At 43.1% G+C, this 13,536-nt stretch overlaps 1 protein-coding gene across 2 annotated transcripts in view; it reads left to right on the forward strand.

The window, feature by feature from the left end:
- ANO1 (anoctamin 1) overlaps positions 1–13,536 on the forward strand; it is an 82,081-nt gene that overhangs the window by 26,001 nt on the left and 42,544 nt on the right. For both annotated transcript variants that reach the window (XM_030482335.1, XM_030482334.1), the window contains 2 exons: positions 5,784–5,962; positions 10,792–11,112. In XM_030482335.1, coding sequence (XP_030338195.1) covers positions 5,784–5,962; positions 10,792–11,112 — 500 coding nt within the window. The remainder of the gene's footprint in view (positions 1–5,783; positions 5,963–10,791; positions 11,113–13,536) is intronic.

Raw genomic sequence — 13,536 nt, forward strand, 5'->3', positions numbered from 1 at the left:
TGAACGCTCCTTGGAGAGCACTGTGGTTCCAGACGGTGCTCTTGGTCCTTGGCCAGTGCCTCGTCAACAGGTGTCAGCAGCCCAAAAAAGCACTGCCCTCCCTGCCAGCAGCGGGGATCCTCGCTGGCATTCCCGCTGCATGGCTCTGCTGGCCAGCACGAATGACCCATAGGTCAGGAATGAGAAGAGCTGCTGGGGTGGCACACTGTGGCTGCCTTGACATTTGCCTTGCCTTTCCTGAGGACAAAGCAGGGATTTCAGGCTCCAAGTCTGACAACCTTCTAATAGATCAGGAAGGGAGGAAAAACCAAAAACAAACAATAAAAACACCAAAAAGCGGGAGGAAGTGATAGGTGAGTTGCTTGTAAGAATGAAGTTTTTTCTTCTTAGCCCAAGGATTAACCTGTAGCTTTAAATTGGGAAGGTACAGGAGGTAAAGAAATGGGTTCAAATGTGCTGGAGGAGGATTCTGCTGCTAGGGGGCAATGTATAGTAAGCAAAACCACTCAGTATCTAGCAAAGATTTTATAAAAGAACCCAAATCCAGAAAATACCTGACATACTGGACTAGTGTGAGGTGTTCCTGCCCATGGCAGGGGGGTCGGAAACCAATCATTCCAACCCAAATCATTCTATGATTCTATGATATTGCATATACTAGCATTTCTTCTGTAGAAAGCATAGTATAAAGAAAATATGCAACCTTTATTTATATGTGTGTGTGTATAATTTGTTTTTTCCATATATCTCTCTGTGTCTGTCTGACTTCCTCAGTATGCTTCTTCCCTATTGCAAGGTCATTATCAATTCTGAGAGCCGCACACAGCACTTTTGGTCAATTCATATGAAACAAATGTCTTCAGTTTAAGGAATCTAACCTCTGTACAGTAGTATTTCAGAATACTTTGGAGAAGAACTGATGTTAGGGCTCTATAAAACCAATTCGCTCAGGGAACTCACCCTCTGTGATTCTTAATTTTTTGTTCTGAATTTTATCACAATTTATATAATCACAGAATCATAGAATCCCAGACTGGTTTGGGTTGGAAGGAACCTTAAAGCTCATCCATTACCAACCCCCTGCCACGGGCAGGAACACCTTCTGCTAGAGTCAGGTTGCTCCAAGCCCTGTCCAACCTGGCCTTGAACACTGCCAGGGATGGGGCAGCCACAGCTTCTCTGGGCAGCCTGTGCCAGCGCCTCACCACCTTCACAGGGAAGAACTTCTGCCTAAGATCTCATCTCAATCTCCCCTCTGTCAGGTTAAAGCCATTCCCCCTTGGCCTGTCCCTACAGGCCCTTGTCCAAAGCCCCTTTCCAGGTTTCTTGTAGCCCCTTTAGGCACTGGAAGCTGCCCTAAGGTCTCCCCTGAGGAAGAAACACATGTATGTGAACATTTCAAAGTCTTGAATCACTTTTTGTCTAGCAACACTTCTGCCTCTTCTTTGTTGAGAAAACTAGGACAGCTAACTTAGATTTCTTTGACTTTTTTGTTCTAGCCACTTTCTTAATCGTATTCCCTAACAAAGAAAACAAGGAGAGATCAGAGAAGCCAACTTCAGCAAAGTTACTGGTTTCAGGCTGAGCAGTGAAATAGTTGTTCATTTGTTTATGTATATCATCGTACTGACTTGATAATTCCATTTTAGAACTAGTACAGGATGCTTCTGTAAAAACTGTATTGTGTGTATGCCATTTTCCATTTATTTTAATGAAAAAATCTGTGGGGGTTTTTTGTTGTTGTTTTGTGGGGTTTTTTTTTTTCCTGAGAATATTCAGTGGTTAGATGTGATTATGACTAACATTAAGAAGGTATATGATCGAGTCTGAGGCTAGTAATGCAGAAAATAGACCCTTTTCTAGAGCAGATTTTCAGTTCCGGTTCACCTGGTCATCAAAACCCAAGGAAGGAGCATTGTCCAAATGAGTAAAAGGTAAAGCATAACATGTCAAATTTCTGCAGTGGAAAATCTATCAATTAAATAGTGTTAATTCTTGCAAGAAGAGTTTGAGGACTCTTACAGCTGAAGTTTGAACAAAGGAGCAGGTATTTGCAAGTTTGAGGGGTTTTTATTAATTTGTTTCCTATATTGTCATTCATATAAGTTGATCTACTTCAGATGAATATAGTGCCTGTTTATTTAGTGCTGGAAATGGCACAGAGCCCCTTGTACGTGATGCATCTTACAGAGAAATCTTTTCAGAATGGCTAAAACATACCTAATTTTATTACAGTTCACAAGGTCCTTGTAGTATCTCCATGCTCTGAATTGCAGCTGGTGGCTCAGTGTAATCCACAACATCCCAAGATCTGTGGGAAAACTCCTCCAGAGAGCAGCAAGGTGGTTGGAGAGCTGCTGCAAGTATCTATGGCTCTTTTTCTTGCTCTGCCATTTTACCTCACCCCTTACCAAAAAGGGACAGCTGTTAATATAGCTGTATGGTCACATACCCTATGGAGCTTTTTGTAAACATAAGTGCTACCTAAAAGCCTGTTCTTTTATACCAGCTATGAAAAATCCGACATTATTAACAGGATATATGGGAATAACCTGGCAGCACTGGTGCTAAGGAATGTAGAAGTTCTATATGCTAATGTTCACCAAATACTCCCTCAAACCTGGTTCACGGGTGGGATAGAAATTGATGTCAAATGCTTTTCAGCATTCTGCACTCTTACAGAATGTGGATGATTCAAGGCAAGGAATACCTTAAAATGTATCATTATATATTGTGTTCTTGGCAGTGTGCTCTACACTTCGTACCAAATGCTGATAAATGACAACAGTTCATATCAAATGCTGATAAATGACAAAGCAATACATAATAAACTAAAAGAAGCATCGGGTGCGTCTGAGTCTATGTTCCAGGAATATTAGGAACTTCTGCTGTCTTGATATCCATGGGTTTCCTAACAACTTCAGCTCTGGATATAGAGGAGAAAGGGCTGGCTGGTTAAATGGCTGTGTTGAAATATGTTGGATGCTTCTTCAAACCATTGTTGTAGTGTTTTCTGGTTGGTAAATAAAAGAGAGTGGATTAGTCAATGTTAGAAGGCAGCAAAGCTAGCAATTTTCACAATACTCTCTTCTTTCAGCTCCCGACAGAGAGATTAATATGTGACTCTAGCTGAATTAAGACATGAATGTGCTTTGTGCTCCTCATATTGCATCTGCTATCATCTTGCCATAAATAGTTCTGAACATGAATTTATTTTGAGATTAAATTATTGTCCTTGCTTAATACAATTAACTCAAAATAGAGATTGATGTTTTTAAGTCTTTAAAAAACTCTATTCCATATAAAAAGTCTCTTGTGTTCCACAAGAGACTGGTTTGGCCTCGGCCAAATCAGCATAAGTGCACTAGCTATAATCCCTGTGCATTTGTAATTACCCAAGTGGCTTGGATGGCTTTACTTAGTATTAAATCCTGACATCATCTTGAAGTAGAGAAATCCAACTTGTTGTCATTAAGATTGTATTAATAAAGTTCTCCCATTTCACATCTTTTCCAGTAGATATAATGAACCAAACTGGTATGATTCATTGTCTACCTGAGGTATTTGTTCTTTCCAATATATTGCCAAGCTACAGATGGGTAAACAGCAGTGTAACTATATGCTCGCAGCTGGATGATTGGGCTTGCACGATAGGACTGAATCATTTGAGCAGGTCTCCTTGCTCTCTACTGTGGACTTAACAAATGCTGCTCAGCAGTGCAGCTCCAGAGCGCTGGCAGCTTGTTTGGACTCGATGAAGCTTGTGATTTTCTGCTCTAAACCTAATCCATCCCAATCGCAATTTCTAAACTAGCACTTTTCAGTTCACAGGTTCATTGTGAAATATTCATTATAGTCAGATCCATACTCGGTAGAATCCCAGACTGGTTTGGGTTGGAAGGACCTTAAAGCTCATCCAGTTCCAACCGCCTGCCACGGGCAGGGACACCTTCCACTAGACCAGGTTGCTCCAAGCCCCATCCAACCTGGCCTTGAAAACTGCCAGGGATGGGGCAGCCACAGCTTCTCTGGGCAACCTGTGCCAGTGCCTCACCACCCTCACACGGGGAAGAACTTCTTCCTAAGATCTCATCTCAATCTCACTTCAGTCAGGTTAAAGCTATTCCTCCTTGTCCTGTCCCTACAGGCCCTTGTCCAAAGCCCCTCTCCAGGTTTCTTGTAGGCCCCCCTTAGGTATTGGAATGCTTCTCTGAGGTCTCCCCTGAGCCTTCTCTTCTCCAGACTAAACAAGCCCGACAAGATGTGAAAGGAGGAAAAGTAGACAGGATTTTTATAGCACTTATGCTATTGTTTGTAGGAAGTTGCTTCAGGCATTCTTCTAAATAAAAACACAGGTTGTTATACTGACAAAGTTTCAAAAGTTGTTGTATTACTAAATTAGTATTTTACAGCTATAGAATAAAAGCATGAGTACATTGGATTCTGCAGCTTATCACATTTGTTTCAATTGCCATGTGTTCTGGGAGTGTGTGTTTATCATAGAATCACAGAATGGTATGGTTTGGAAGGGGCCTTAAAGCTCACCCAGTTCCATCCCCCTGCCATGGGCAGGGACACCTTCCACTGGAGCAGGTTGCTCCAAACCCCGTCCAGCCTGGCCTTGAATGCATGTGTATGTTCTGCAAACTTGTTTGGGAATGAGATTTTCCCTGTTTCTTCCTTCCACAGCATCCCTGAAGTGCAACCAAATCCAGACAGGTAGTTTGGTGAAGAGGAGTAACATGCTCTTAGGCTAAGACATAGCTAATGAAAATGTGATATCTGTCTTCCCCTCATAAGCTTAGGGGCAGCTCTAGGTAGAAGGGAAGTATTTTTCCTAAAGGGCTAATTGTGTAAAATATCTGCTGCTATCTGCTCCAGGGACAGTGTTGACTAGTTGCAGTAACAGCCTGTTGTGATATAGCTGCTTTTAGAGTGTGCTCCTCTGCTTGGTTTTGTGGTTCATTTTTGGGGGAGAGTTAATTTGGTACCCATTCTAAAATTCTTGCTTTATCCTCACTCTTTAGACAAGCAAATCCAGCTCCTGTGTGGTTAATAAAAAAGGCCATAAAGCTGCAGTGTTTTATTTTAATGTCGAAAAGAATAAAATCTTGGAAAACTTTGCCTTCTATTGCTGGCATAAATGCACATATGCAAATATTAGTTTGCATTTTATCTGGTTGCTTAGTTGGTAGGGAAATTTTTACATGAAATCCTTTAGCCCATCTATAAACTTCAGTAAGAAGTGGAAACATATGGATATCTGGCAGGGTGAGAGGGAGCAAACCTTAGACTTTCAAGACTTTTACTTAAATAAGAATGGTTCCATATATCAGATACAGTACATAGGGACTTGAGAGGAAACCCACTGCTTAGTTTTTCAGCATGAACAAGTGCTTGTTGAAGGAGAAAATGTCTACTGAAAAGGGGAAAACACCATGCCACCTATTGTCACCAGCTCATTCTCAGACTACTTTTCTTTTTTCCCCCTTTTTTCCTTCTTCTAGTGAGAAATAAAACTACTCTATGAGACCACAGAGTAAACACATCCTGAGACAGCAGTGCTTAAAAGTTAACTGAGCTACTCCTCCTCCAGAGGAGGAAACCTATGTAGGGCTAAAGAGGACTGTGGAGGAGGCAGGGAGAAGGGGTGGGAGCCCTGCACAAGGGCTCATTGGCAGAGGAAGGCAGGAACAGGATACGTTTCAGCTTTTGGGTGGCTCTGGGAGGAGCAAGGGTAGGGATTAAAAGTGTCAAGATGAAACTGTGCCTTTTCTTTTCAGATGCAGACAGGGAGTTCCGTGGGGTGGATTTTCTGCCAGAAGATCTCAACGAGGCTCCGGAGGAGACAGAAATGAGGGTGAACAAGACATACTCCTGTCTACCTGCTGAGGAGAAGGGGATCCACATCATCAACATCCGAGCTATTGAGGATATAGGATATGATCAGCATGAGAGTACAGTAAGTAAAAGACTTATCAGACGCGTCATAACTGGCATCCTGCACTTTACTCCTGAGCTTATTTCTCAATCTTTCCATTCCCAGGATGCTCTGGAATCTTCTCCCTCCCTTTTTCAGAGGTGCTGAGGATTGCCACCAGCCATAGTACATGCTAATTTAGTGGAGTTTGTTCTTTGATGTGAAGAATGAAAGAAAGGGATCCTTATTTAACCTGTAGCATAAAAAGGAGCTGGCTGTTCTCCAAGAATCTGGCAATAAGGCTGTGGCAACCTTTAAATCTCTTGGCCCATAGAGAGCAGAACAGAAAAAATGTCCAAAATTTCATGCAACAGCTATTGTTAATGTAGGTAATGTTAAACTAATATTCTGTACCACACACTAGAGGCTAAATTTTCAATGTCATTAATTGGGCCTTAGTGGATTCTTTAACACCAATTTTAAAAGTAATCTGAGTACCCAAAAGGATTAGGAGTTGCTTATGTCATAATCACATAAAAAGGAGTTTATTCAGGTGAAGGAACTGAGCTGGAGTGGGCTATGTAATGGCTCTCCCTGGGGAAAGCTGTACCAGACAAAGCAATGTTGGATTCATTGTGCTTGTGCTTAATTACGATGAAGCATGGAGGAATAATTCTGTCAGAGTGTAAACATCCCTCCTGTTGTGGTAAAACTGAAATGTCGTTTCTCTGTCTCATTTGCAGCAAATTGACATGAGCTTTACATGGTCCAAGTCAGTGTAACTCTCTATTTCATTGTCGCAGCACTGCAAGAAAGGATGTGGCCTGAGTACCTTTCAGCATTAATACCCCATCCTTAAAATAATCTAACCCTTGATTTCTTTAAAACAGGACCAACAGGCTTCTTTGAGTTTTTCAGCTGCATTCCTTTTACAGTGGGATAAAGCTATTCCTGTATATTAATATATTTACTGAGGCTTTAGTATATCCACAGTGCAGCACCTTCTCCTATATCATCAGTGAGGCCCCACCAGGATCAGCTTTTCAACAGAAAAGGTCAAAGCAATGTGAAGAAGCTCTCATTCAGGCTCTGTAGTGTGACCTGTCCCCTTCCTCATGCAGTGGCTCAAAGAAACAGAGACACCAGGGATTTTCAGTGCCCTTTTCTCCACCCAAGGCATGCTCCAGGAGAAGAGGATATACTGATCTCTCCTGGGCTCCCCAGGTGGTTAGAAAAACCTGGTGTGTACTCACCACTGTCATGTTCTAGAGCCATTTTTAGTCCTGCCCATTTTCTTTAGCTTTTAATCTCCAGAACAGACCAGCTAATTGCTGTCCCTCATGAAGTCAACACAATGAGGGTAGGAAGTGGTTGGAGTCTGAGTCTTTTGCCTGTTTTTCCTCCCTGCACTGGGTTCAGCCTAGTTTAGATTGGATATTAGGAACAATTTCTTCCCCAAGAGGGTGTTCAGGCATTGGAACAGGCTGCCCAGGGCAGTGGTGGGGTCACTGTCCCTGGAAGTGTTCACAAACCGTGTAGATGAGGCCCTTAGTGCCATGGTTTAGTGGTGGTAAAGGTTGGACTTGATGATCTTAAAGGTCTTTTCCAACCTCGTTGATTCTGTGATTCAGAAATTGATGTTTAATTAATCAATGATTAACACAGCTTTAAAAGAGAGGGCTGGAGCATCTTTCCTATGAAGACATGCTGAGAGAGTTGGACTTGTTCAGCCTAGAGAAGAGAAGGCTCTGGGAGACCTCATATAGCAGCCTTCCAGTGCCTAACAGGGGCCTACAGGAAAGATGGAGAGGAACTTTTTAAAAGGACATGCAGTGATAGGACAAGGGGGAATCCATTTAAGCTGAAAGAGGGTAGATTCAGATTAGATACCAGGAAAAAATTCTTCACTGCTTCACCGCGAAGGTGAGGCACAGGAACAGGTTGCCCAAGGAAGTTGCAGATGCCCAGTCTCTGGAAGTGTTCAAGACCAGGTTGGACAGGGCTTAGAGCAACTTGGTCTAGTGAAGGGTGTCCCTGCCTCTGGCAGGGGTGTTGGAACTAGACGATCTTTAAGGTCTCTTCCAACCCAAACATTCTATGAGTCTGTAAATACAATTAGCTATCTTCAAAGAAATCCCAGTGTTCCTGTATGTTGTTTACAACAACTCTTTACTTTGAGGCTTTATAACCTGAAAATCCAGTTAGCTACTATTTCTTTATATTTTGCTTCTGTAGAAATTTGCATAACTGAGTTGCCAGCCACAGGCAGACTGTCAGCTTGCCTAGAAACATATTCTGGATTCACAGGTGCATGTCATTAGTCATGAAGCAATCAGAAAGGAATAGTTATTAATGGACTTCGATAGCATAGTTATGTTTAAGAACTAAATAGGAATATCTAGACAGTGCACAAACATGAGCAGCCTATGCCCTGAAGAATGTGGTGTTGTCCTGGCTAAATAAGACAGATGTGGAGCAGGGGAAAGAGGGAAAAAGACAGAGAGTGAATGACATGGCGGCAGCAAATGCTACATTGTTTTACTCTATATGTACTTGGAACAAAGGGTTTAAGTTCAACGGAAAAGAGAGGGGGGATGCTGGAGGATCCCACTGCAAGCAGATCCCCCCGTGTCCTGGGCTACATCCCCAGCAACGTGAGCAGCAGGTTGAGGAGGGGATTCTCCCCTTCTACTGGACTCCGGGCAGACGCCCCTGCAGTCCTGTGTCCAGCTCTGGGGCAACAACACAACAGGGACGTGTAGCTGTTGGGGCGAGTCCGGAGGAGGCCACGAAGATGCTGCGAGGGCTGGAGCAGCTCTGCTCTGGAGCCAGGCTGAGAGAGCTGGGCTGGTTCAGCCTGGAGAAGAGAAGGCTGCGGGGAGACCTTAGAGCAGCTCCCAGTGCCTAAAGGGGCTACAAGAAACCTGGAGAGGAGCTTTGGACAAGGGCCTGTAGGGACAGGCCAAGGGGGAATGGCTTTAACCTGCCAGAGGGGAGATTGAGATGGGATCTTAGGAAGAAGCTCTTCCCTGTGAGGGTGCTGAGGCGCTGGCACAGGTTGGCCGGAGAAGCTGTGGCTGCCCCATCCCTGGCAATGTTTAAGGCCAGGCTGGATGGGGCTTGGAGCAGCATGGTTTAGTGGAAGGTGTCCCTGCCCATGGCAGGGGTTTGGAACTGGATGAGCTTTAAGGTCCCTTCCAACCTAAACCATTCTGGGGTTCTATGAAAAGGAGAGAGAAACAGATAGCAAAAGCAGGTATGGAGTGAAGCTGTGAGGGACTGAGGAGATGCAGAGATGCAGACCTGCAGCCAAGCTGGCCCTGGGCAGACATGGTAAAGTCAGGCTCTGGAAAGTAATGAATGTTCTGCATGCCTGCCTCAGACTGCCTGGCATCTCAGGCTTCTTGCTCTCTGCAGTCCTCCTTGCTGCTTGCTATCGCTCTGCACTCATCATTACACTTGTCTAATTACTTATGCTTCCTCCTCATTCCAAACTCAGGAGATGGGGTTTGCTGCTTGAATGTGTTGTCTGAGTAAAAATCTCCCTGAGGCAAAAAAGGGAGTACAGTCTGTCCTTTAGAGGCAATGATTTATAGTTATGGTAGCTGGGACCTGCCCTCCCCAAACGGATGTTCAGAGAAAGATGCAAATTTGTGTACCATTGGGTGGGTTTTGATGAAGTTTTGGCCATATTTGCTGTGATATGATCTTATACCATGCAGTAAACTCAGAGGTTGCTCTTTTCATCTGGTTTTTAAACAACTCTTTCCAAATAACTTAGGTTCATGGTCTTATATATGAAAGCAGAAAGTATACACCCCAAACGGATTTTGAACGATACAATTTCCAACTCATAGCCAATTGGTATCATTCTGAGCAGTCCTTTTCCCTACCTGGAGGCTTAACATTCTTCTGTAAAATAAAAAGCCAGAAAATGTCCCTGAAAAGCCACTCCTGTGATGAGCATTTTTTGTAAAAACAAACACAAGTTACTAGTGAATTTTCATGCTTTTTAAATGGTCTGTGTATCTCCAAGGGTAGGATTGTGAATTAGGCATGGGAAGTGCTATTGAAAGGAGAAATGAATTACTGTTAGTACTTTTTTATGTTTCTATAGTTGCCCTGGGCAGTTTTTCAGATAAATGCTTGGAAATGGAATTGTGTTTTAAGTCAATTCTTACATCTCTTGTATCTTGCAGCACTTACACAGCATTAATTCAAGATGGGAATAAAACCTTTGCCACCATCAGGTTGCAAAGCCACAAAGATTTTATAAGTGGAGAAAAAAAAAGGTGATGGACTTAGTAACCAGTGAACCCACTTCCCTGGCTATGGGCCATCTGTATTTTTGGCCTGGCTTCTTGACCAGCTGGCTCCCTTCAGTCTGTATCTAAGATGATCTCTTTCTCAGATGATACAAACTTGCAATGATAGATAAGAGAAGTGAGAAATGTTTCCACATGATATTTTTATTTGTCAGAATTGAAACCCAGATGTCTTGAGTGGAAAAGGACAGATGATCTTAGTGGTGGTTAACCCCCAAAGGAGAAAACCAAATCCACCAAGTAGATGACTTATGAACTAGCGTGCTGGTAATTAGATTAAATCCCAGCCATTTTATCTATTTATTTCTGGCCAACAAAACCCCAGCTGGCTAGCTGTAAAATTGCGGGTGTTAACTTGCAAAATTGTTTTGAGTAAGTATTAGGGGGGGCTCCTCCCCTCTGCTTGCTGTTTGAAGACAGGTCAGTATGTGCTCCAGGCAAGGTGTCCTTGATACAAGGATATGGTCTGTCTGTTGTCCGTGTTAGCATGTGTACTCATTCTTCTTCTCCTCTCTCTTTGTTCTCACCCCTATTCCCTGCTTCCAGTTATTAAATTCCCTATCCAAAAATCCAGATGCTGACTGCAAATTCGGACTCTACTTCAGAGATGGCAAGAGAAAAGTAGACTACATCCTAGTTTATCAATACAAGAAGTCCTCAGCAGGGAGGACACTCGCCAGGAGAGCTCATGATTCAACTGCCCGGAGCACCAAGCAGGAGCAGCCACTTCCTGGGAAAGGAGTGCAGCTGGAGATGGGGGAAAGCGAACCTCACTTGGATTACCATGAAGATGACAAGAGGTTTCGCAGAGAGGAGTACGAAGGGAACCTTGTGGAGGCTGGCCTGGAACTGGAACGCGATGAGGATGTAAGGAGCCATTTCAAAGAGTTAAAAATAAGGAGGATAACTGGTGGTTGAATCTTGGGAGAAGTTACAGAAGCCCAACTCTTCCAGAATTTGATTCCAGTTTTGGCAGCGCCATCCTTGCCTAGTGATTTAATTCACCTCACAGCAATGGGCTGTGGTGGTGTTAATGCCGCAGCAAGGTGAAGTTCCTTACTTTTCTTGGCCAGGACTCATGGCGCATCCACTATTGCAACACAGCTTGTTGATGTGTTGCCATATCTAGATGTGAGGCTTAGACTGCTCTCAACACTAATCCCAGTTTGGTGGGTTTACAGTGTGCTATGGTTTGGAGCCACTGGTAAATCCAGTTCTGATGAAAAATACCTGATACTGACAGTGACATTTCTCTACCTCAGTATAGACTTCAAGGGAATTAGATTTGCTCAGGAGGTTCTGGTACATGCTTTAGCTGGAGCACGTGAGTCTGTATTAGAGTTTGCTCTTTGCATTCTTAGATATGAACAGTACAGCTTGTAATGCTTTCACCTGTACCCTGAAAACAGCATATTCTATTAAAAGACCATTAGACTCTGTGAAAAATGATGTGTGTGAAGTACTGCCAGTGTGTGATTAGTAGGAATAAGCAGGGCTGTATTGATTTCAAAGAAAGCTATTATAATTAACTGATCCAACCGATATGCCTGAAACTCCTGTGAAGGAGGGTAAACATTTATGCAAGTTTTCTTTACTGGACCTAAAAGTTGAGATTAGACCTGTGATCAGTGTTAAAAAAATTAAATCTATCACCTATTACCCACAAATTACAGGCAGGTACATAATGAGAGATATATATATAAAATATATATCTGTATATCTCTTATGTCTGTCTTAGGGAGGGACCTTATAACAGTCTTCCAATACTTAAAGGGGGCCTACAAGAAATCTGGAGAGGGACTTCAGACAAGAGCCTGTAGGGACAGGCCAAGGGGAAATGGCTTTAACCCAACAGAGGGGAGATTGAGATGAGCTCTTAGGCAGAAGTTCTTCCCTGTGAGGGTGGTGAGGCGCTGGCACAGGTTGGCCAGAGAAGCTGTGGCTGCCCCATCCCTGGCAGTGTTCAAGGCCAGGTTGGACAGGGCTTGGAGCAGCCTGGTCTGGTGGAAGGTGTCCCTGCCCATGGCAGAGAGTGGAATTGGATGAGCTTTAAGGTCCTTCCAACCCAAACCAGTCTGGGATTTTTGATTCATATGATCTATGAAATAGAACACGTATTTTACATGTTATAATGCAAAAAACCCCTTTCACTTCTCTGTCCCCCAGATGGATATGAGACTTGCTTTTTGTAAAACTTGCAAGTTGCAGTGAACTGGAAGCTTGCTGTGTCAAGTCATAGATAGTTAAATCCTTTGCAAAATGAGAGGTCCCCGCATATGACATGTAATATGATTTGAAATGATGGAGAAGGGTTCAGAGCTCAAGCCAGGACACCATAAAAGAGAGAGAACTCTGCTTTTTCTGCACAAGATACCAAACCAGATCAGGAACGTATAGAGATGAAAGCAAGCCACAGGGATTTGCACCAGCTTCCATGTTCAGCTCGTTCAGTGTAGGGGGAAAATCCTGCAATCCTTTGGGATTGAAAAGTACACCCCGAAGTTGTATTGGAGGCCATACTAATTGCAAAGAAAGCAAAGGTTTCTTAAACAGATTATGTTTGCTAAGTCACTGAAACTCCTTTCCATGAAATAAATCCGAAGGTGATTTGGAAGCCGTGCCCTATGGGAAGCCTGGCAGTTATTTATGACCTCTGAGTAACCAATTTCTAGAAAGCCAGTGCGGAATGTTGCTTCATGAAAGCTAGTTATTATAGTAACTGCCTGAATTGCCACAGCAGCGAGATTACAAACATTCATTCAAGCTTCTTGATCTTCTGTTTGCTGAGTGCCTGCTAATTTAATGTAATTTGTCCCATGGCTTTGAAATTATGATTCCATGGGAGTCAATATGGGCACATGTGAGAGTGTCAGGAGCAAAATCCAGCTCAGAGAACTAGTGGGATGCAGACTAACATTATCATTAACTTTTTTCTTGGTTTAATCCTTTGTTTTGTTGAATTCTACCTACTAGTTTTCCTAATAAAAATCCTTAGTGTTTTAATGCAGATGTTCACTTCTGTACCAGAGACTGCTGTTTTCTTCCTGCAGTTCTGATCCTCTGAGATACTGAGCAGTTCTTAGGAGGCAGCAGGGACTCTCTCAGCTCAACGCACTCAAGGCATCATAACATTTGGCTGGATGCCTATGCTTCAGATTTAACTGCCTTAGTCTGTATTCGTGTCCATAGTCATTAGCTTTTGTTTCCCAAACCATTTTGATCTGTTTAACCTTGTGGTAATTGTTCTGGAACACAATAGCATTTTTGAGTCAGATTTTATAGCAGCTCAGC

This window comes from Strigops habroptila, chromosome 4 (genome assembly GCF_004027225.2).
Source record: "Strigops habroptila isolate Jane chromosome 4, bStrHab1.2.pri, whole genome shotgun sequence".
In the NCBI taxonomy this organism is placed as follows: Eukaryota; Metazoa; Chordata; class Aves; order Psittaciformes; family Psittacidae; genus Strigops; species Strigops habroptila.